Raw genomic sequence first — 21,904 nt, 5'->3', positions numbered from 1 at the left:
CCTTCAGCACAAAAGATTGCACTCATTAATTAAAATGACAGGTAGTGAGACACACCCACGTGTATGTAGCTTCAGCTTTATTTCAGATACTAAGGTCTTAATTTCCCTTATCAGACATGATCAACCAGAAGAAAGACTAAAGCAGAGATTCCAGCTTCAGTGTGGAACAGACTTTGCAGAGCCTTTTGATACAAAGGAAGCTTGAAGCCTCTAGTCTTACAGTTAAAGTAGCCCTACATGGTATTGTCTTGGCTTGCCCACTAGCTGATATTTCTGTTTTGCATGTGTTTCTAGATACTATAATGAGTTACAATGTCTTTGCAGTGTTCAAAATTAGTGGGATTTTACTACCAAAACTGCAGTTTCCCTGGAGATAAGAATAGGCTTTTCTAATGCTTAATGGTCAGAACCAGCTCAGAATACCTTTTTCCAAAGCCTTGATCACAGAGTGCTGCCAATGGCAAATACAATGAAAAATCATATGCAAGGATAAAGTAGGTTGTTTGGAATGTTACTTTTTATAGTGCTGCCAATTCATGCTTTAGGGTCACTGAAGGCAGTATCTCCTCTCCAGGTGTCTGTTTAGTCCCCTAAGCCATGGGTAATCTGGAGGAAAACTGTACAGAACTCTGCTTTAGTTTCCATGAGAACTGAATTTCTGGATGAGTATTCTTTACCTTTGTCTATTGGTTATTACCTTTGGTAATTCTACAGGGAACTGTTCTGTGCAACAAACACAGTGTTAGCAGTTAGGAGTTTGATATTTTTTTACAGCTTTGTACTCTTAGTCCGTGTGTTTCAGCATGTCTTTATGATTCTAGGCTGCCATGTTTGTGTGTGTGTTGGGGACAGTTTGAAGGCTGGGGATGTGCTGGTCATTGAGGAGGTTACTATGGGGTAGCTGGTTTGCTCCTTACACCAGTAGCACTTGAAGGCTTGAAAATGAGTCTCTATACTGGTATGACCAAAAAGTAAGGTTAGTATAGTTGCCAGCATCTGTAGCATCTTTTGAAAACAGCCTTTAACCAAATCCAGGTCTCTACAAAACGCTTGGGTTTTTTTTTTTTTTGAGGATAACAACTACCTAGGTTTCTTTGCATTTGGGAGACTAACAAGTACCATTACCCTGTTTTCAACTGATTATTCAATGTCTAGTGAAGAGAAAACAACTCAAACTTTTTTTGAGCTGATCCTTACAGGAAACATGATGCCTCTGAAGTTTAGTACAAGGAAATCATTTTTTCCTCTTAGTACCATAAAATGACAATATTGAGATAATGCTTTCTCTAAAAATAGATACCTAAAAATAAACCCACAGCTTCCTTTTGGCAGTGATCACAAGTACTTGAAAATAAACAAACCTCTGGTTTCCATGTGGAGCTTCCTTTTTTTTGTGTATGTGTGAAATATTCAATATTTGGGACCTTTGCTCTGCAGTCATATCTGGTCATTCTTGCTGTGGGTGTCTTCTTGTCTCAAGGCTGAAATAAGATCAAGCAAAACAAACTTGAACCCATTTTGTTTCTCTTTTGATGATAACATTTGAAGGTATTCCTGATTTTGTCCCTTTTGTTGCTACAGGTTTGTTGATGTTGTACAAGTGGACTTCTGGGTGTGTTTCAGTGTAGTTTCTCTCTTAATGGTTCAGGAGGGAAGCTTGGTGTTTTGGCTCTGCTGGTTAGTTTTCCATGTCAGAATAGTTCAGCTGATTCCAAAGTAGTGTAATTGGTGACTTCAAGCTTTTCTCTTAATCTTTGTTGTAGAAAACCTATAGCTTCACTGTTTTCATTTTTTTCTTGCTGAAGTTTTGAGAGTCTGTGGGCCTCGTTTTGAACTTGCTGCCTTCAGTTAATAATAGAGTAGTTATTGAAGTATTGCAGCCAAGAGTGAGAAGAGAAAACTAGGTATCGCCCACACATCTGGAACAGCTTTCAAAACTTGAAAGCTTCTGAAGCCTCTAAATCAAGTTCTGATATTATTGAAGCTGAATTTGTGCAGCTCTTGTAATCATCACCACGTCTTACAGCTAGAAGCTCAGTGAGGTGTCACAAATATTACTTTCTAAGGTATGTTCAGTCCAGGAGGATCCCAAAATGTTTTCAGTAATCTCTGTGGGGTTGAGGGCTGGGAGTGAGAGGGGGAATTTAACTTTGTACTTAATGAATCTCAGGGGAATGAAGTGTCTGCGGTGAGCAGATCCTGTGAGACTGGAGAGGGCTGCAGCACTGACATATTTATTGCACAGTACTTTCATACCTATATAAGGTGATAACCAAGCTTTTCTTGAAACTGGATGGCTCTAACACTGAGACCCTTTCTAAGCAAAGTCTAGCAGGGGAGAGGAATCATCAGTAAAAATTATTTTAGGGACATTTCATCTCCTTAGGCTTCTTCTGTAGTCAGTGAAGGAGGAGGAAGGTCTTCAGGGAGAATAGGGAATGGAGTGCTGGAGACCATTTTTTGGCACTGGGCCATTAGAGCTATATTTGTGATTGGTTTAGAGTACAAACACTTGGGTTGGAAGGACTTTGAGTTACTGTGAAACAGTGGCATGAAGAGTTCATCTCATTGTAGAACAAATCGATATGATGCAGAGAACTTGAGTGAGAAATGCCAGACCTAGTGTAACCTCTTATTTTAATTAAACAAAGCTCCACAACCCTCTCTATGTAGGACGGTGGAGACTAAGACAACTGAGCATCTATTGTGAGTCTCACTGCCAAGAGTGAAATCTGTAGTAAATGCTGAAACGAAGTAATTGCTGGAGGGCTGCTCATTGCAGAGTCTGCTTGCTGGCAGTACAGCAGCTTGTCTGGTAAAAAATCAATTGTAAGAAGAAAAGGAGTATTTCTCAATTTTTAGGAAACTGTCACTTGTTTTGCAGTATTTAGAGGTAATTTGGTTTTAGTAAAACGGTCTTAATATTCTTTGCTCCACTGAACGGAGATTCACATGTCAGAACTGTAAGTAGCTTGATGCTACAGCTAATTAACTCCAAGTTGCATCTTAAGACTTGTCCTTGCAGGGATCTTACCAATGTGAACATCCCTGTGTGATTACCACCAATGTAACAGTGTTGATATTACTCCCTGTGTGATATTGGTACCAGTACCTGATCTTTAACAATAGCTCTTTACCTCCTGGAGGAGCAAAAATACTTTTATTCTGGCAATGACTTAAGGTAGTTCCAAACATTTCCAAATGCCAGGTGATGAATGTAACTTTTTTTGACAAATTTCAAGATTTTGATGCTAAACCTGGAACAGTCTTTCACGTCTATGAAATGTCTTCTGGACTTCTTATCGTGAAGGGCAAAGGAGCACTACTTCTGCTCTATTACCTCCACGCTTTCCCCTCCCACCGTGTATTTGCTACTGTTGTTTTCACTTCAGCTGTCACAGCTTTGCACAAGGGCCAAAAGCAAAAGCAAGCTATTTCTGCATGCTACAGAAGCCTTTGTTCAGGGCTAAGCAGAGGAGAGCAGAGACAAGTTAAATCACCTTCCTGCCCCTGAGTGTTGCTGGCATGAGGTGTTTGTACCAGAGGCTTTTGGCTGCATTTCCTGCAGAGGAGAGAGGGGGCAAGAAGCGTGTGCCCTTCATCCTAATAGGCAATTACAGCTCTTACCTACAGCATTGCCTGTTGGGTTCCTGAGTCTCTGAGTGATGTGCTTTCAAGCCTCTGCTGAGCTTTATCTTTCCTTTGCAAGGCCCTTAGCCTGAGTTAGTGCATATCTCATTTAACATTTGAAAGAAAGCAAAAAAGGATAGGCTAGAAAAGCTATTACCTTTTCACCCTTTGGACTTCAGTCATTTAAAAAGCTGTCGTTGAAAACCAAAAATACATGGCTTTAAAGAACAAGAAATTTTTTCAGTTCTTCCCCCTCAGCCCTCTTTCATTAAGGTTTTTGGTGTTGGATGTTTCACTGGCCTGAATGTTTCCTCAGCTCTTGGCTGTGACTGAGGGCAGTGATGTGTTTTCTGGCTATGGAGTTCAGCTCAGCAGAGGGAGGCTTCTCCACCGAGCAGGGCTTTGATGTTCAAATAGAAAAGGGGATTAGAATTTGAAGCAAGGTTAGTTCAGAAATCAGGAGAACCTGTTTGCTCTAAGCAGTTAGTTTAGATCTTGCAAGTGTCTGCATCACTGTTTAGTTAAGCCTTGTTCAGGCATCAGTGGGATGTGATGATTATCGAACTGTTTAGAAACAAATCCTGAAGGAGAAAAATTATACAGCTTTTGTATTATCATGTCTAGAGCAGGTGTAATTTAACATTGTCAACTCAGTTCAAACAGACTGGGAATTTGGCTGCCTGTACCATGTGGGCTTTTTAGTTATTTTAATTGTCTTCTGTTTAAGTCCTAAATAGTAGTTTCTTATCTGCGTAGAGCTATAGGGAATGGGATGAGGGTAAACAGGAAAAAGACCTTAATTACATTGGTTTAAATCCATACCACAGGTCACACCAAAACTTGTCCTTGTGTAAACAAGGCTTGTGTTTGTCCTTACAGCTGGGTTCAGCTGTGTCCATTGCTGACATCCATTGTCAGCCACAGCTCATTTTTGTAGGATAGCCAAGGCATTAAAACAAAGACAGTAATCAGTCTTGTTGCATAGCTTGGTGACAGAGGTGGCATTATACTGAAAGACAAAGAAAAGTGGGTTTTTAGCCCTGTGTAGCAAGAGGCAAGAACATTGGCTGATACAAGTATTTTTCTGTATTTTTGTTGCCATCCGTTAAAAAATTTACCACTATTGAAATACTGTTTTCTTTTTTAAAAAAGTAATAAAAAAAATTTGGTGAAGCCTTTTTATTTAAGGTACTGCTGGTTTTTGTGAATTGCTGTTTTGTTGTTTATACTTCTAAGTACTGTTGAGGTGCATGCAACACTATGTTGAAAATGGAGTTTTCATTTTTGGGAGACAGCTAGTTCTTTGCCGTATGTGCAGCTCTTATGGGGGAGGAGTAGCATAAGGCATACTTCCTTCAGGGAATGGAGAAAGAAGATGAAACATGGAGCTTTCTTTTTATTTGCGATGATAAAAGATCTCAACTGAAGAGTGGACTTCAAAAAGTACAAGATCTTTCTGTCTTTGAGCTACCCTGCTGTCAAACTGTTGCATGTCCTGTTCCTCTGGCAAAGGCGGGTGTTGACTCTACAGCTTATGCTGTAGCTACCGTAACTGAGAGGGTGTGACATTCCGGGTTTCACATGTATCTGGAAAGCCTTTCCCTCTGGCTTGTTGTTTTGGGTTTTTTTCCCTTCCAGTGGAAGTCTGACTTTCTGCAGATAATATCCCTTCCTCTGGATGCTTTTTATTCTTTGAATGCAACTCATATTCTACTCAGCATTTTCTTACCTGTCACCAGCTTATCTCTGCAGTGATTTTCCCCAGTGAGTCAAGGAAACCCAATGCTTCATTAAAAATTGTCATGTTTTATAAAAATGCCTTGCTCTCAATAAATAGCAAACACACACATGCACTGTTTTAGTTTTTAAATCTGTTGAGGACAATTGCAAGATTTAAATATCCATTTATTGTTTGATTAGGAACAACATAATTTAATTTCAATACACAGCTTCAAAACAGTTGATGAAGATTTCAGGTGAACCAAAGAGAGTATTGTTCAATTGTTTTTCTCCTTTGTCATTCTTTGTTTTTCATCTTGTTCTTCTGTTCTCTAAGAATTTATAAAAGTTAATTCCTAGAGTAGTGTTTTGCTAATAAAAAAGACTTCAATAAAATGACAGTTGGTTCCAGGACCAACACTTTAATGTGGTTTTAACTTTTACAGTTATCTCTGTGGTAGAGGCATCATTCAATATGTTCATTGTATGAAGATCTTTAAAGTCTTGCTATAACAAAATGATTCATTAAAAAACAAAACAAGCAAACCACAAATGAAACAAACAACAAAAAACCCCCCAAATCCCCAAACCTACAAAAAAAACCAACAAACAAAAGAAGCCCACAAAACCAAGCAAACAAAAAATAACCAGAACCATACAACTTGTGGGGGGAGGGAAAATTACTTGTTTGCTTTTTTTACAGGACTTGATGATTTTAAGACAACTTTTCATCTTTCTGTGAGACAAGGGTACAATCTGAATTTGTTTGGCTGCTTTGTCATTGTTCACACTGAGAGGTACCAATTCTGGTACTTCAGATACTTTCAGAGTAACACACCTTGCTCTAAGCACTCCTGGGTTGCTTATTACTGTTCATGCCATGTTCCAAACAAGTAGCTGGAGCAATACCGTGTGCTAAGATTACACCTAGAATTACACATTCTCCTTTTCAATTTAATAGGTGTCAGTTCTTTTTCATCTCTTGTGTGTTTTCAGTGTGATGAGAACTGTACCGTACCGGGCAGGTTCTGGCACCATAAACAGACTGAATACCTGGCTTTCAGAAATGTCTGCTCAAAATAGCCTGTGAATAATTTTTGTCTCATGCTACAAGGGGAAGAAAAATAGAAGCTACAGTAACAAAGGGCTGAACTAATTGAGTAAGAAAAATGTGAGCCTTTTAATGGCTGTGGGAGGACTGGATTATTAACGGTCGCATTAGAGAAAAACACAGCACCGTCTGTTCCTCTCACAGCTTATGGCTCTGTGTTTATAAGAGAGAACACTTATCCTGAGGCCTGTGTAGCTTGCCTTGGAGAGGGGAAGAAAAGGAAGAAAAAACTCCTTGGCCTTCCTTTCTGTGGCTGGCTGCTGCACTTACACCAACAAAACCTGATGTCTCTAGGTGCGGGGTACTCTCATGGCAAGGGCAGTACCTCTGTTTAGAAGGTTGGATGGTGTCTCCATCAGGGTTCAAAAGGTCTTACAGGGTGTCACTGGGCATCGATTATGAATTATTGTGGGTTTTTTCCCCTTCAGTCTCTTAGACGTGGTGTTTGTACTTTCAGAATCCTAGCATGTGAGGCCAGTAAAAGTGCCAATGACAGAATTTATACAATTTCTTGTCTTGCAGTGAGCAGCTGACAGAACATGTAACCATTCCAGCACTGTTTGTGCGCGTTCAGAAGTCTAAAATGGTGTTTGCTTCTCCTTCTTTGATTTATGCCATGCCTGCTCTAAAAATGCCTCTCATCCCTCTAACACTTGACCCCTCCTCCTTGTACACTGTCTGCACAGGCTTGTACTGCTGTGTGGTTGTGCTTTCTCATGTAGTTGGCTCCACAACTCTACATTATGAAAGGGTATTTTTTATAATATGGGACACAAAACATAATAGTTCTGCATTGCAGTGTTGTTTGAGGTTGTTGTTTTTGTGTTTGTTTGCTTGTTTTAAATAAAGACTAGTTAATAAGTAAAGCAGCAGGATGTAGCTGACCTACCTGGATCCTGTTTGGTTTGGTAGGGGCAGAGTTGCTGTTTCTTTAATTTGTTGTCTGTGGATCAACTGATGCTAGTTATATGTAGTGCTAGGTGCTATGATTTCTTCAGTCTCTACAGACTATTTGTTTTACCTTCCCTTTGCTAGAAAACAGTATTAAACCCCAACTCTCAGTTTTGTTTTTGTCACATTTTTAGCACCCTCCGTTTTCTGAGTCTTCTAGAGGAGTTCTTGGTCCTTTGCTTCTGATGCTGTGATATTTTTTTCTGCAGTAAGATACAAGTGATAACTTTTTCCTGCCATTTACTACCTGCTTTTGACCCATGAAATTGAGACAGAGTGGTGACTGTTATCCCCGCAACCTCCCCTCACTCATACACTGACCAGTCTTGCAACAATATAGAGGACTTTTGTGCTATGATTTTGCTGCTCTTACTTGCTAGCTAAGGGGCTGAACTAGTTTATGTCAAATCTTTTCTTTTTCTGGTTGCAGAATATTGCACAAGTTCATTGATGAAAATTAATCCATTTCACTTACCAGTCTGATAAGCCTCTGTGTTTTTTCCCCCGCTGACCCTCTGTGGATGTGGCACTGAGGGCAAAGCAAGAGATCATGGCATAACTTTCAGATGTAAACCATGTTAGCTCAGTTATCTGTGCAGACACTGGCTTGTGCTTACAACCAGTTTATATTGTGCTAGTAGAGGGGAAAGGATGTGTTTCATTACAACATTAACATATTGGTATAACTCTTGACTTCCAGGTTGCATCACAACGCATAAGCTCAGTGGATCTTTCATGCTGCAGCCTGGAGCACCTGCCTGCCAACCTGTTTTATAGCCAAGACCTCACTCATCTCAATTTAAAGCAGAACTTCCTGAGGCTAAACCCTAGCCCATCTACAAGTAGAGCGCTTAGTGAATTACAAAGGTAAAGTGATACGGTTCTACTGGTTGCCTTCTGCCCTTGGAATCAAGTGACCACTTGTCTGCAGCAGCTTTTATAAAAAAATTACCAGCCTCCTCTTTTGGGGGTTTGGCCTGGCTGTAATGTTTCAGCACTTGGGTAACTCTTTGTGTTAGAAACAAAGTAGCTTTCATAAGAAACACTGTTATTCTTGTAAACAAAGGCTATTTTCAATCCAAAGTGCGGTTTTCAGAATACTGTATTTTTATTTTACCTACTGAGGCCAGAGTGTATTTTGTTAATCTTTGTCTCGCATGACTGAATATAAGTTGGTGAGCTGCCCATCAAAGGAATGTATTCCAGGTAGAGACAGTACTGCATGTGACACTACTTTTGCACAGTTTTTTATTACCCCCACAAGCAAGGAAACCCCACATTTAATAAATTCAGCCTGGTTCTTGTCCTTTTTCCATTCTGTTCAACCCTAATTCTTCTTTCCTAGTAACTGACCTTCCAGTTCTTTCCTGCAGCACATCTGAGAATGTAACAAATTGGTAGACAGCAGCATGATAGGTGATCTGAATGGTTCAATGTATGTCCTGTGCAATCAGCAGGCTTTCTCTATTTAGAAAGATGAATTTTTGCATACTGAATGTAAAACCATGATTTCAATTTCAGTGGTAACTGAATTGCAGAGCATCTCAGGATTATATGTGTGGATAGTCCTGTTCAAATAAAATGTTTTAAACTACATTTTAAAATCCATTCCTCTTTGAAAAACAACCGAAAAATACAAGATGGGTTATGTGGGTTGTTGTATTTTTATATAGTTCCAGTTTCGTTCTGGAAAAACAAAAAAATTGGCATAATGGAAGATGAATGAATCCAGCAGCTCTGCTTCACAAACAAAGGCAGTAATTCCAAGAGCTTATGAACACATTCTGGAGAGGAATACTGGTTTCAGTGTTCTGTGGACATTAGTATATGTCTCCAGATAGCAAGTGGAATTTTAGCATAAATTCAGTGATGAACATAGGCAAATAATAAGTATATTTATTTTAAAGATTTTTTTATAATTTTTTCCTTTTAAAATATCTGGACGTGTACAGGAGAACCTTGACTGTGTTTTGTCCATATTCAGTAAGCTAATTCAATTTGGGATTACAAAGCATTTATAAATAATGTGGTGGGAAATGTTCACTGTCTGTTTAATGTTCTTTAATTGTAGGAACAGCTGAAGATTCTTGTTGAAAGTTAGTAAACTGTTAAACTTGTTTTCACTAATGGGAGCCTGAATGTTTAAGAGTGAAAAGTTCAGGTGACTGATTAACTCTCTCCTGTTTCTGAGATTCCGCATCAGGAAAATCTGGAGAAGTGGCATAAACCTGAGGTAGTGCTAAACTGATTAAGTGTCTCATTCTTCTGGTAGCTGGTCCTGTTCTGTCAGTGAGTGATGGTTTGCTCTGCCTCTGTTGCTTTGAGCATGTCAGTGAGGCATGGGGAAGGCCTGTGAACTACTGGAAGAAAAAAATGGGTGATTAGGAAGGTTAGATGGCACTGTTTCAGTGGACTGGAGCCAGTGCCTCATGAACTCCTGCTCCCTGGCACTGACCTTCCCTTTGTCACTGCTGCTGTCCTCCAGCCTTATCTTCATCCAGCAGAGCTGGCATCACTCAGGCAGTGAGTAGCTGGAAGCTGCTGTTCTCAAGGCTGTGCCAGTGGAAAGGGCTGTGTGAAGCAGGAGTTCCTGCTGAGGGTTAGAAAGAGCAGTGCCCCATCGGTTATCTTGTGCCTCCAGCAGCAGCCAAAACATGAGCCTGGCCCTGGAGTGCTCTCCCAAGGCTTCTTCCCACCCTAAGAGGCACAGCCCTGGCTTCTCCTCCTCAGGGTGGAAAAATTGAGGGCTTTTTGTGCTGCTAAAAAGCTTTGAGCCAGCTCCACTGCCACTGCAAATCTGCTTTTCCGTAGCAAGTAAATACTCAAAGGCCTATCAAGAAGGGAATACTGTCTTTTTTAAATTATTATTGAATCTCAGAATGAAAGCACATGCAAAGTAAGGAAAGCTCAGTTATTCCTGGGAACACAAGTTATTTCTCACTTTTTATTTTTTCTTTCTAATCCAGTTTTATAAAACCATCTTTGAGATCTTTTGGGGGTTTACATGAGGTAAAACTTGACGGGATAAACCAAATGTCTTTTTTTGTTCATCCATGTTCTTTAAAACCACTGCAAAGCAAGTACAAAATCTGTGCTGTTCTGATTTGGTACTGTTGGCTTTTATAGCAAATTCTCAGCCGCACACAAGGCACATTACCAGTGAATCAAGCCCAGAAGTATTTTAAGGCTCCAAAATAACCATGTGTTTGGATGTTGTGAAGAAAATGCATTGGCATTTATATACCTACCCTTTCTGTTAAAATTTTTGATTAAAATGTGGCTGGCTAGGCAAGCTAGGAAAATCTGTCTCGCTACATGCAGCTCTTGGTGTTAGCTGTTCCTCTTAAATTGTGTTAGGTGGTAATTTAAGAAATGCTCATGAATGCTGGATTTCAAAACAAGAGGTATGTCAGGGAAGAAAATACTAACTTTTCAGCTGCCCTCTGAGTAGACTAACAAGCAACTGGGTCAGCCTTAAAACCCTTGGTGTTTTAGCTCTTGTATAGTGAAAATGAAACAACTGAAGACATTGTTATCTTAAGTTGGCACAGGTCTTATTGCTTATACTCCTAATATTGTTTGGTGGATTTTTGTTTTTAACCATAAGATTGAGATTTATATGTACACTGTGTTCCCAAACCTCACTTTCCCCTACCCTACAGTGCAACTTCACAACTCTTGTTCTGAAATGCAAACAAGAGTTTAGGCTTACTGGTTTTGCAGACTATCATTGGTCTAGATTTGAAGAAAATGAGTAAACCATAGTCTTTACTTACTGTTGTTCTGTTTCACTGGGCTAGCCACGCTTTGTTTTTATATGTAATTGTTTCAGTCAGTGCTGTTGGCATCAAGAACACTACTCACTTGTTAATATTAAGTTGTCAGTATGTGGATTTTGAATATAAGCCTATTGCAGATGTAAAAAAGTAGAAAAGGAAAAAGAGGGAAGAGGGGATGTTATAAGCCACAAAGTTTGTTTTAACAATAAACAAAATTATGCTTGCCAATTTTATCTGAAAGACAAGTTGTTATTCTGATTCTGGCTCTTAATTATTAGCAGTAATTATATGAATCTTTATCTTAAGATCAGTTGGTATTTTTTCTCTCCCAGAACCTCTTTAGAAATTGCCTGTGTACTCTGGCTTCTCAGCTGAAACTTTTCAGGGCTAGTAGCAGCAACATGAAGCTGCAGTATGAGAAGACTGGGGGACTGTGAGATGCTGCTGTCCCTGTTCCTGTAGTCTCTTGCTATTTCCTTCTGTAGGGTAACTGGTTTTATTTGGAAACTCAGAATTTGGGGCATCTTCAAACCAAACCCTTCTTACAAGCCCGTTGTGCAGTAAGTAGGTAATTTGAAATGCAGTCATTGCTCAGAGAACACTTGGGTCCCAGACAGCAGAGGGAGAAGAGTGTTAGTGATACAACTGGTGAGAACCCATGAGACATGCTTGTTAGAAGTCAGGATTAGATGTAATTTGATCCTGGCTTGTCTTCAGAAATTGAGGTGCAGGGACAAAATCTTCATCCTGACACTTGGTTACTCTTAAAGTGCATTGAAGTGCTCCTTGTGATCATTGAGGTCAGTGAAGAAAGTGGGATGCATTAATAACGTGGCAAATGCACTTTCCACTTGCCCTGTAAAAGATTTGAGCTTTCTCTCTCTCTCTCTCTCTCTTTTTTTTTTTGGTTGGTTGGTTGGTTTTTTGTGTCTTTAGTTTTGGATTCTCTTCTGGAAAAGAATTTGTTTTTAAATGCACACATTTAAATGAATCCAGCTAACCTGGGGAGTGTACTACCAAAAAGATTGGAGTTCCGTTGTATGCTCTACTGTGTGGGAAGATGCTGGAAGCTTTTTCTCATACTTGGATGGTCTCAGAGCCAGGGAACCTTACTTTTTATGCTTTCTCCTCTTTCAGTTGAAGCCAAAGACTGAAGCATAGCTGTCTAAGCCGTAGGGCAAGAAGGAGAATTTGGTGTGATGTTGACAACCAGTGGTCTTCTAGTAACAAACTCTATTCAGTATTTATTGTATTCTGCAACTATGTTTATTTTCTCAGCTCTGATGCCTTGAAATATTTTTTTTTTGCAACTTATAATTCTAAAAAAACCCACTTGGAATATCTTTTTTATGTAACTTCACTGATTTTATTTTGTTCAGCTTCTAAAGACATTAAAGGAAGAGTTGGATTTTGTTAGTGCATCCTTCAAAGTTTTCATGGCTGGTTGTGTTCTGTGTAGCTCCTCTGTACCTTTCTGTACTCAAGAAAGTACCCTCATGTTAAAGCTTGGGAAAAATCAGTGACATTTGACTAAAGAAACATAAATTACAAAGTCAAGTGGCTACAACTGATTAAGTGTGGAAGCTTGAAAAATTGGTTCAATGCCTAAAACATACTGGATTTTTAAATTGTTTATATTTGAACAGTGAACTCTTCAATAGCAGTAGGAGAAAAATAGATGGCACTAAGAAATATGCTGGCACTATGAAATATATTTTTAATAACATTAAAAAAAAACCCAACAACAGTGTAGTTTAAAAGTAGAAAGTGCAGTTATTACATTGGATTCAGTTCAGTGGAACTAGTAGGTTTAGTACAGCAGTATCTCTTCCCAATAATGCTTCAGAACATAGTGAAGGTATTTATAGAATCCAGTTGTTTTGTAGCAGCCTAAACCCATTTACTTGTCTATTGTTTTTTATAACAGCTTTCAAAGTAAGGTGTTTCAATGTATTTAAGTGTTTCACTTTGGAAGCCCACCCGTAGCTAATGCTTTTGTATTTTGAGTATATATTTCCAAAATAGAGAAGGAGAATATATTTTCACTGGTTTTCTATGATTTTGTTCTTTGTCTGAGGACAGTCATGCATTGTGTCCCCCCAGTGAAGCAGTGTGCACTGAGTATGTGCAGAAATTGAGAACTGCAAAATACAGGCATATAAGTACAGATTATTTACACTAACAAAATGGGTTTTTTTCTTCTCTTTATGGTCTTCTTACCAACTATGTAATAGAACGAAAGCTTTTTCTTGTCTTAAGAATAAAACATCTGCAATTATTTGTGTATTTTGGAAAAAGAACTACCTAGATTTCAGGTTATTCCTTTTTGTTCAGTACAGTCTAGTTTGGTCTGTGTTTGGGTTATTTTGTGGGTTTTTTTTTCTGTGGTTGGTTTGGTTTTGATTTGGTTTTTAATACAATCTACCAGTTAATATTGGCATATAGCTTTAAGTCTGTATGCTCAAATTGTGCCCTTTGTAGCTTTACAGATGAGGAGAGGGTAGAAATATCAGGATGACTGTTTCTGGTGTGTTGACATAAAGGGTAGTGAGACTCCTGACACTGAAGTTATTGGTCTGGTTTTTTCTTTTTCACAGAATCACACAGAATCACAGAATCCTAGGGGTTGGAAGGGACCTCGAAAGATCATCTAGTCCAACCCCCCCTGCCAGAGCAGGGCCACCTAGAGTACATTAATCAAGAAGGACAGAAAAAAAAATTAGATAAAACCATGTTTTCATTTATTCATTCATCTAGTGGGGAAATTGATAATTAGTGGGTGTACTTGTTCAATATTCTTCTGGCTCGACCAGAATCAATCTTTGCCCTAAAATTAAGTGACCCTCTTTCCTGAGATTATTGCATCTATATTTTTCTGGTGTGAAGTGAGCTGCTTGATTTTTGGATAAATGGGAATCTTGTCCAGAGAAACTGAGTGAAGAACACCAGCATAGCTCCTTCTTTCATCTCTCTATTTTCAACAAATAAAACTCTTCTGTGTCCCAGCTGGGGAGGGCTGCTGTTGTCCTCAATTAGGCAAAGCCTTCACCTGCAGGATCCCAATGAGTCTCCCTGGGTGTTGCAGAAACAGTCTACATATGTTCAGCTGCCTCAACAATTTTAGCAGGGCAGGAGGGTTGGAATACTTAATTGTCTATCTGATGTAAGGTTTTTACAATGACACCTTTCTCAGAAAGGAAATGCTATGACAGTACTTTTGGCACTAGCCTAGCTGCTCCCTTAGGCAATAAGGCTGTGGATGGGGAATCTGACACAACTGCAAAAAGGCACTAAATTGGACCTTTTGTTTCCGAGGAGGAAATTGGTGTGTCAGGTTTATAGGGAACATCTCTTCATGATTAAGTTTGTGGCCGAGGTAGCAGGTCTTCACAAAGATGGCAAGCTGCAGTTCAGTTCTGACACTTGGCCACAGTGGTGCTGGGCAATTGCCATTGATCTGCTTGAAAATGGTGCTGAGGCTGAGGGGTAGCTGAGTGGCTGCTTGAAGTAATGTTCAATTGCAACCACAGCACAGTCATGAGACAGCCCAGATACTGGAGACAACATTGGGAAAGTGATTGTTTTCCTTAAACTGAGGCCCCTGTTAAGCCATGTCTTTTGGGTGTAGCAAAACACTATCTTTTAATTGCTTTTGGTGAAAGCAGGGCAAGACTGCTTTTGTCAGAGGAGTCTGTTGTGGCTGCATTTCAATGACACCCAGTTGGAATATACCATTCCTCCCCCCTCCTCCTCCAAACATAGCAGGACACAAATGCTCTACTGTGTAATGGAAATTCCTCTGCTGTGCACATTGGATAGATCTGAATTTGAAATTAGCATGTCAGTTCATTGCTTTGCCATGATACAAACTTCTCTTGTTAGCCCCTCTGCTCATTTTGCTTATGTCAAACTAAAACCACTCCTGAAGTGGCAGCTTCAGGATTAAGTAAGTGGACATTTTTTGGCTCAATTATGGCAATTAGTGTTCAGTCGTATTTCATGTTTAAACCCAAAGGTTGACATGTCAGCATTTTACTGTAGCTTTTAAAGTAGAACTATTTTTGGTCAGAGAAGTGTTTACATACTGGTCATTACAATAGAAATCTTAGTAAGATAACTGAAATCAGTGTGTTCAGAGATGCTTTTATTCAGGTTGAATTGTTAACGAAGTTTTGAACCTGGCAGGAGAGAGAAGAGTAAAGAAACCATATGTATGGCCTTGATGTGAGGTTATTACACTGTCATGCCTCAAATGGGCAGTGTTATGCCTTTTCTTCTTCCCAGCACATCCATGGGGGAAACATCTATGTGTGCCCCTGCTTCTGGCAGAAGTAAAGATTTGGGTGTGAGAGAACAGCAGAGATATTGCTCTTTAAAATCTATTTAAAGCCCAGAACTGTGCAAATTCAGCAGCAGCAGAAAACTTCAGCTTGTAAAATACTTCTCTCCTACATTATTTCTATTGATGCGACAAGTGATACTCATACTTCTTTACTGTAAATGTATCTAGATATAAGAAAACTTATCAACAGTTCAACATTTTAAATCTAGTACTCCATAATGCAAACTCACTGACCTGTTTGTAATGTAGGTAGTAGGAACTGAGTGGCCAAAGATGAGAGGTAGATTTAGATCCTAACTTGGATCAAATACCTTCTGTTTGGCTTAGTCATGTTCTGTACTTAACAGTGCTCCATCAAGAGAAATGCAGCTTTAGCATTTTGTAAATGAACATGTTTGCAAAGGAGGAAGAAAATGTCTCTCTTCTGCCAGTTGTCTTAAATTAATCTCTTAACTTTAACCTTATGGTGTCTTTCAGCTTTTCCTTAAATGTGATTTAACAATGAACTCTCCTTTATGGATTATTTAGGATATACTTATATGTGCACTTTCAGCCTCTGTATGAATATATCTGGTACTGTATAGTAGTTATCTTCCCTTACATACTATATAGTCTTGTTAACCAGCTCAATTTGTGTCCTTTGTAATTGGATTACCCACAGAAGACCCTTAATAAACACACGTTAAAACATACATTAGGGTAGTAGAGATGTAATCCAGACAGGTGTAGGGGAGTTGATTCCCCCTCAGACACATTGGCTTAGTTCAATTATACACAAGAATGTGTGCAGAAAATTTTGAAGCTGAACACTGCACTGGAGTTGGTTAAAGTAATTCTTAGCTTCCTCCACCATCCACTTTGCCCCCTGTCCCAGTCCTCTTTCCTCTGTATATTAGCTTGATCTTGGAAATTTTATCATGAGATGGTGTTTGAGGTCTTCTAGTAGATTGTAGTTTTTGTTTGTTCAGCGAAAGGCAAAAGCTCTGAGACTTTTCTGAGAGTCCAGAGCAGCCCAGGTGAAGGCTTTAGCCTCAGCATTGATTATTAAATGAGTTAACTCTTTTTCATGGCTGACTTGAAAACTGGAGTGGTTGCATTTTGATGTTTCTCCAGCAGCTTATTTTGACTTAATCTTGCTATTTTCATTACTGTTTCTGCACTTACCTAAATACTGGGGAACAAGAATTTCTAAAGGCTCTGGAGTTTACTACTTCGACCATTCTTGTTTGTATTGCAGTTGATGTTGAGGAAGATGTGGGACAGCTTTTCCACCACAGAATTATCCCAAATTTCAAGACAGTCTATCTGTGGCCTAAGTCTAGAGTTATCTTCAAGTTAAATGCAGCATTGTGAGTTTCAGTTCCAGGTTCGAGATTTTCAAGTCCTTTCTCTCAGAAGAGCAGAAAGGTGTAGTGTTTAAAGTGTGCATTATTTTCTTTATTTTCTGGCTAGCAGTCCTCATTACTATCAGCTACTTACCCAAGCCTCCTTTTTATTTTACAGTTCTCCTTCTAGAGATACATTAGTCATTGTTTCTGCACAGTAGCATTTTTTCCCTGCAGCAGTAATTTGACTGCAAGATTTCATAGTCTCCATCCAACTCATTTCCAAACTTCCGCCTCCAGGATGGCATAAGGAATTCAAAATCTGTGTTAACTCTGCCCATGATTTTTCTATTTTTTTTTCTTCTACCATATTTGTACCAAAATACCAATAGAGAGCACAGCATTACCTTGCTTCCTGCTAGCTTGTGTAAACATGAAGTTTTTCTGTAGTCTTTAAATGTGTTTTTAGCCTGTCTTTTGGGGTAGAATCCACACTTCACTTTTAGCCCCTATTGAAATAAGATGGAAGTGCACTGCTTATATTTTTATGGTGAGTTTTAGTCTGTGACATGAATTTGATTTAGGCAATACTGAAGCTGTGTGCCACCGTCCTCAGCTGGTGAGGATTTCTAGGAGGTTTTGGCATTAACATCGTTTAACCTGTTTAGTGCTTGGTGTGTTTTCTGTCTGTTTTCTGCTTGAGGGAGGGTAAAGTGCTTTGAGGTAAGAATGTGCTGGGCCAGTGGGGAGGTGATGGGATGCACTGGCACGCTGTCAGAAATTACTTTCATGTGGAGCAGCAGTGTTCATAGGTGTAGTTTTGCTTCCATTGCTGTTTTACATAAAAGCCTCCTCACACAAATAAAGGATCTGAGCCTTAATGAAGGGAAAATAAAGTCCAAATAAAACATCCTGACATAAACTGTGCCAGAAAAGAAACTTCCTCCCATCTATCGGAACCTGACACAGATCTTTTCATTCATCCTTTTACTTGCTTTTAGGCATACCTCCCAGTGGTTGTTAGGCAACCATAATAATGTTGCTGAACATGCAGGCTGGCTAATTGGATTGTCTCCTTGGGTTTTTTGTTCAGACAGTCTTGGTCATCTTTAATAAGGCAAGCACATGCAAGTTGTTGCATTGGCTGATGTGATAAACCGAGGGGCTTTTAAGCGTTCTGTGACACATTAAAGATAAAATTTGGAAATGTATGTGAGCTTTGGCATCCTACTTAACCCAGAGCGTAGGAATTTGCTTCTGACTCTACAGACATCTTACTAAATTCTGCTTTAATTCAACACTTTTGCCAGTTGTATTAAAACCCAGCATATTCTTTGGAGAATTTTTGGTTGAAAGGCAGTATCTAGTCAGGTGGTTAGAGCTGAGCTGCGCCACAAACATTTAGTGTTCAAAAAGGCCGAGAATTTCCTGCACCTTGTAACCAGTGTCACTGTGGTAGTCTTACTAGCAAGAAACATGTTCAGAATAGAAATGATTTAGTGCAGGATGTGGTGCCAAATGAGAAAACTGCACACATCCACAAGGATGGAAGGGGTTTCCTTCTTTGTTGCACTCACAGGAAAATACCTTTAGTATGTTGTTCAGAAGGGCCTCTTTCCCTGTACCAGGTTGATGGGAGTGAACTCTTGCAAGTGGTGTTGAACTTGTGTGTCTAGTAGTGTGTCTGATTGTTCTGAGTACATAAACTAAAAATGCATGCAAATTGCGTTTACATAACCAAACTTACCTTGTATTAATTACTTTGAGGCAACTTGATGTGGTTTATGCTTCACTTACTTGTCTCCATTTTTTTAATTTTATTTTTTTCTTATGTCTTTGTAGATTCACCAAGTTGAAGAGCCTTAACCTATCCAATAATAATTTAGGAGACTTCCCAGTGTCAGTCTGCAGTATCCCAACCCTGACTGAACTCAATGTGTCTTGCAACGCCCTCAGAAGTATTCCTGCAGTCGTAGGCGAGATGCACAAGCAAGTACTTTCTTATAACTTAATGTACACAGCCTGATAATAAACACAAGCAGTTTCATGACTCTGCATAATCTTCCTATGGCAAACAGTTTAAACTTACTGAACTTAGTCAGAGGAGATTGGCTTGTAGATCTATATGGAATCAGTTGTGGGTTGCAGATGGAGGGAAAGCACCTTTTGTGTCTCAAAGATGTTCCAGTCCCCAGCATTTGACACAAGGGTCACCTTCATGGTGAAGAAAATCTTTAATGGCTCTTAATTGCAGTTCTGGGGATGTTTGAAGACAGAACTGTCTTACACAGCCTATGTTTCATAGTTCCCACGGCTCTTAATTAGTTGGTTGCTATCTGCTATGGCAGATGTTAAAGCATTTATTCCTTAACATATTTCTTTCTTCTGCTCTTTTGTATGTTTTTTTGTCACTGTAACTGCAGCAGATTTGTGTGTGTATAGGAAGGAAATGTGATTTAACAAGTCACTCACTTCCTTCACTCTCCCTTCCCCTCCCCTACTTTTAATAGCTTGCAGACTTTTTTGCTGGATGGCAACTTTCTCCAGTCCCTTCCTGATGAATTGGAGCATATGCATCAGCTCAGCTATGTGAGTCTGTCATTCAACGAGTTCACCAACATTCCAGGAGTACTGGAGAAGCTGACTGCCATGGATAAGCTCTGTATGTCGGGAAACTGCTTAGATACCCTAAACCTGCAAGTGTTAAAAAGGATGCCTCATATTAAACATGTGGATCTGAGGTAGGTATTTGGAAAAGGGGAAAAGGAAGTCTAAATTTATTGGTGTTGAAATGGTTTCTCCTTGGCTGTCGGAATCACCCCTGGGTATGAATCTGTTGTGTTAGTCCATCGGAGCGTGTTCCTGGTGGCATTATGTAACTCACACCACTTGCTGTGGCTTAGCACGCTCCTGTGGGAAGGGGTAGCACCAAGGGGGACCCACAGATGGGGAAGTTAGTATTTACACCAAAACATGAAACAAAACAGAGCCTGGGACACACTGGCGATTCCGGCAGTTCTTGTTGCTGCAGTGGCTAGATGAAATAAATGATAGTTCCTGACCTAAAAAATCTTCTGTCTGAAATGTTACAGATGCATGAGATGGAGGAAAGGGCAGTCAAGGTGAAAATACAAAAATAGATATTATTTCTTGGTATGTTAAAAAGCCTAGTCCACCACAAATAATAATATTTTAATTGATGCTCTCAGCAGAGTCTGAACAGATCTTTATTACAAATGGCTCTTGTACAAGGTACTTATTAATTCTTAAAGTCTTTGGGGAAGCCAGCTTCTGCAGTCAGCTGGGCAAGATTTAGTTCAGAGCCTGGGCCATGAGGTCCAAATAACAATGAATTTGGGAAGCATTTAGTTAAGATATTCAGGCTAGAACTTAGTGTACCATACTGTTTTGTAGGTCTTGGGATTTTCAGTCAAGAAAAGGCCAGCATAAATTAAGAAAACAACTAAAAATAGATGGATATATTTTCAATCCTTTTTGGTGGGGTTAAAATATGTCTGTGTGTTTGTACATATGCCAAAACCAAATAAACAAACAAATAATTTGGTCTCAGAGCAGGGATGCTGTTGCTGAGGTGTCCCTGAGTTCCAGCAGGATGGTTCCATCCCTCTGCACAGAGCAGGGAACAGTGGTTCTGTGTAGCACTGCCTGGGATAATAAATGTCAAACGTGTTTGTAAACTCTACTCGCTGCACAGCGAAGTGTTTTGCTTCAGTGAAATCCCAAGTAATCACTGCTTGTAAATTGAAAACAGAAAAAGTAGGCTGTGGTGTTGGAGGGGACGTTTTACTTTAACCGGAAAATGTAGCTATTCTGAGAACACAACTGTTGCACAGAGCACAGCTCATCAGAAGCAAGAGCAGCAACAGAACTGTAGGTGTTTGCCCTTATCCTCACGAGGGAGGCTTAGTGGGCCAGCAGATGTTCCTATACTGATTATAGTGTTCTGGTTAAAGCTGGGAATTTGAAACTGAACTCTTTGGAGTTCCCTGCAGTCTCAAATATTGCTAGGTTATAGATAATCTCATTCAGTTGTAACTTCTGGGGAGGCTGCTGCACATTGGCAACATCAATGCACTGCAGTGAAGATGTGATAAACCCCATTTTCTTTACTGACTGACAAGCTCATCTTGGGGTTTTATTTGTTTACATTCAACACCCATTTTTAGGTCTCTGAATTTGCTTGCTGAGGAACATGAGAGGCAAATATATGGGAATTCATAAATCTCAATTTGGCCTTCTAAATAAGGCAAGAGACTCTAATTTCTGCAGATTACTTGTATCTTCCAGGCTCTTCCAGCAGATGTTCGTGATAGACCAGCCAGAACTGTAGAGGTTTTGTTCTTTTCCAAACTATCAGGCACAAGTAACAGCCAGATTGTATTTTATTTTTAAAAACACAGTAACTGTAATACTTAATTTCTTGCAGAGCTTTTTATCAGTAGTTTTCAAAGTAGTTTAGAAAGGAGCATGGTGTCATAATTTCTTTTTCACAATGGATAAGACAACAGAGTGGATCCATTCTGCATTTAAAATGTCATAACAAAGGGAAAAAATATTTAAAATCAACCTTCTCAGAACTTGGAGGCATGCTGGTTTAATCCAGTCCAACTGATTGTAGAGTGAGCATTAGCTTGGCAGCAGGAGCATTCCATGTAACTAAATCTTTGGTTTTGTCTGCAAGATTGAATTCAATTAGAAGATTGGAGACTGGTGAAATAGATTTTCTGCATCATGTGACCCAGCTGGATCTCAGAGACAACAAACTGGGCGAGCTGGATGCAACAGTTTTTAACAACGTTGAAGTGTTACACTGTGAACGGAACCAACTGGTAACCCTCAAAATCAGTGGATATTTTCTCAAAGCACTCTATGCTTCCTCCAATGGTAAGTGCATTTTCAGGGCAGCTGTGGGGTTATAATTTGAATTCTGGTTTTGTACCTGGTTCTCGGTGGGATGCTTGTGGAGTGCAGGCACTCATCATTAGGTGGGCTCAGGAGGCTTTTGACATGAGCCTTGGATAAAAGA

At 39.5% G+C, this 21,904-nt stretch overlaps 1 protein-coding gene across 1 annotated transcript in view; it reads left to right on the top strand.

Moving 5' to 3' along the window:
* The window catches only part of PHLPP1 (PH domain and leucine rich repeat protein phosphatase 1), a 136,254-nt gene that overhangs the window by 80,432 nt on the left and 33,918 nt on the right, over positions 1-21,904 (top strand). The window contains 4 exon segments of the mRNA XM_030444994.1: positions 8,112-8,278; positions 18,700-18,846; positions 19,368-19,598; positions 21,560-21,762. Of these exon segments, the coding sequence (XP_030300854.1) occupies positions 8,112-8,278; positions 18,700-18,846; positions 19,368-19,598; positions 21,560-21,762 (748 nt within the window).

This window comes from Calypte anna, chromosome 2 (genome assembly GCF_003957555.1).
Source record: "Calypte anna isolate BGI_N300 chromosome 2, bCalAnn1_v1.p, whole genome shotgun sequence".
Lineage (NCBI taxonomy): Eukaryota > Metazoa > Chordata > Aves > Apodiformes > Trochilidae > Calypte > Calypte anna.
Note: the sequence above shows the minus strand (reverse complement) of the source record. Positions and strands in the feature narration are given on the sequence as shown.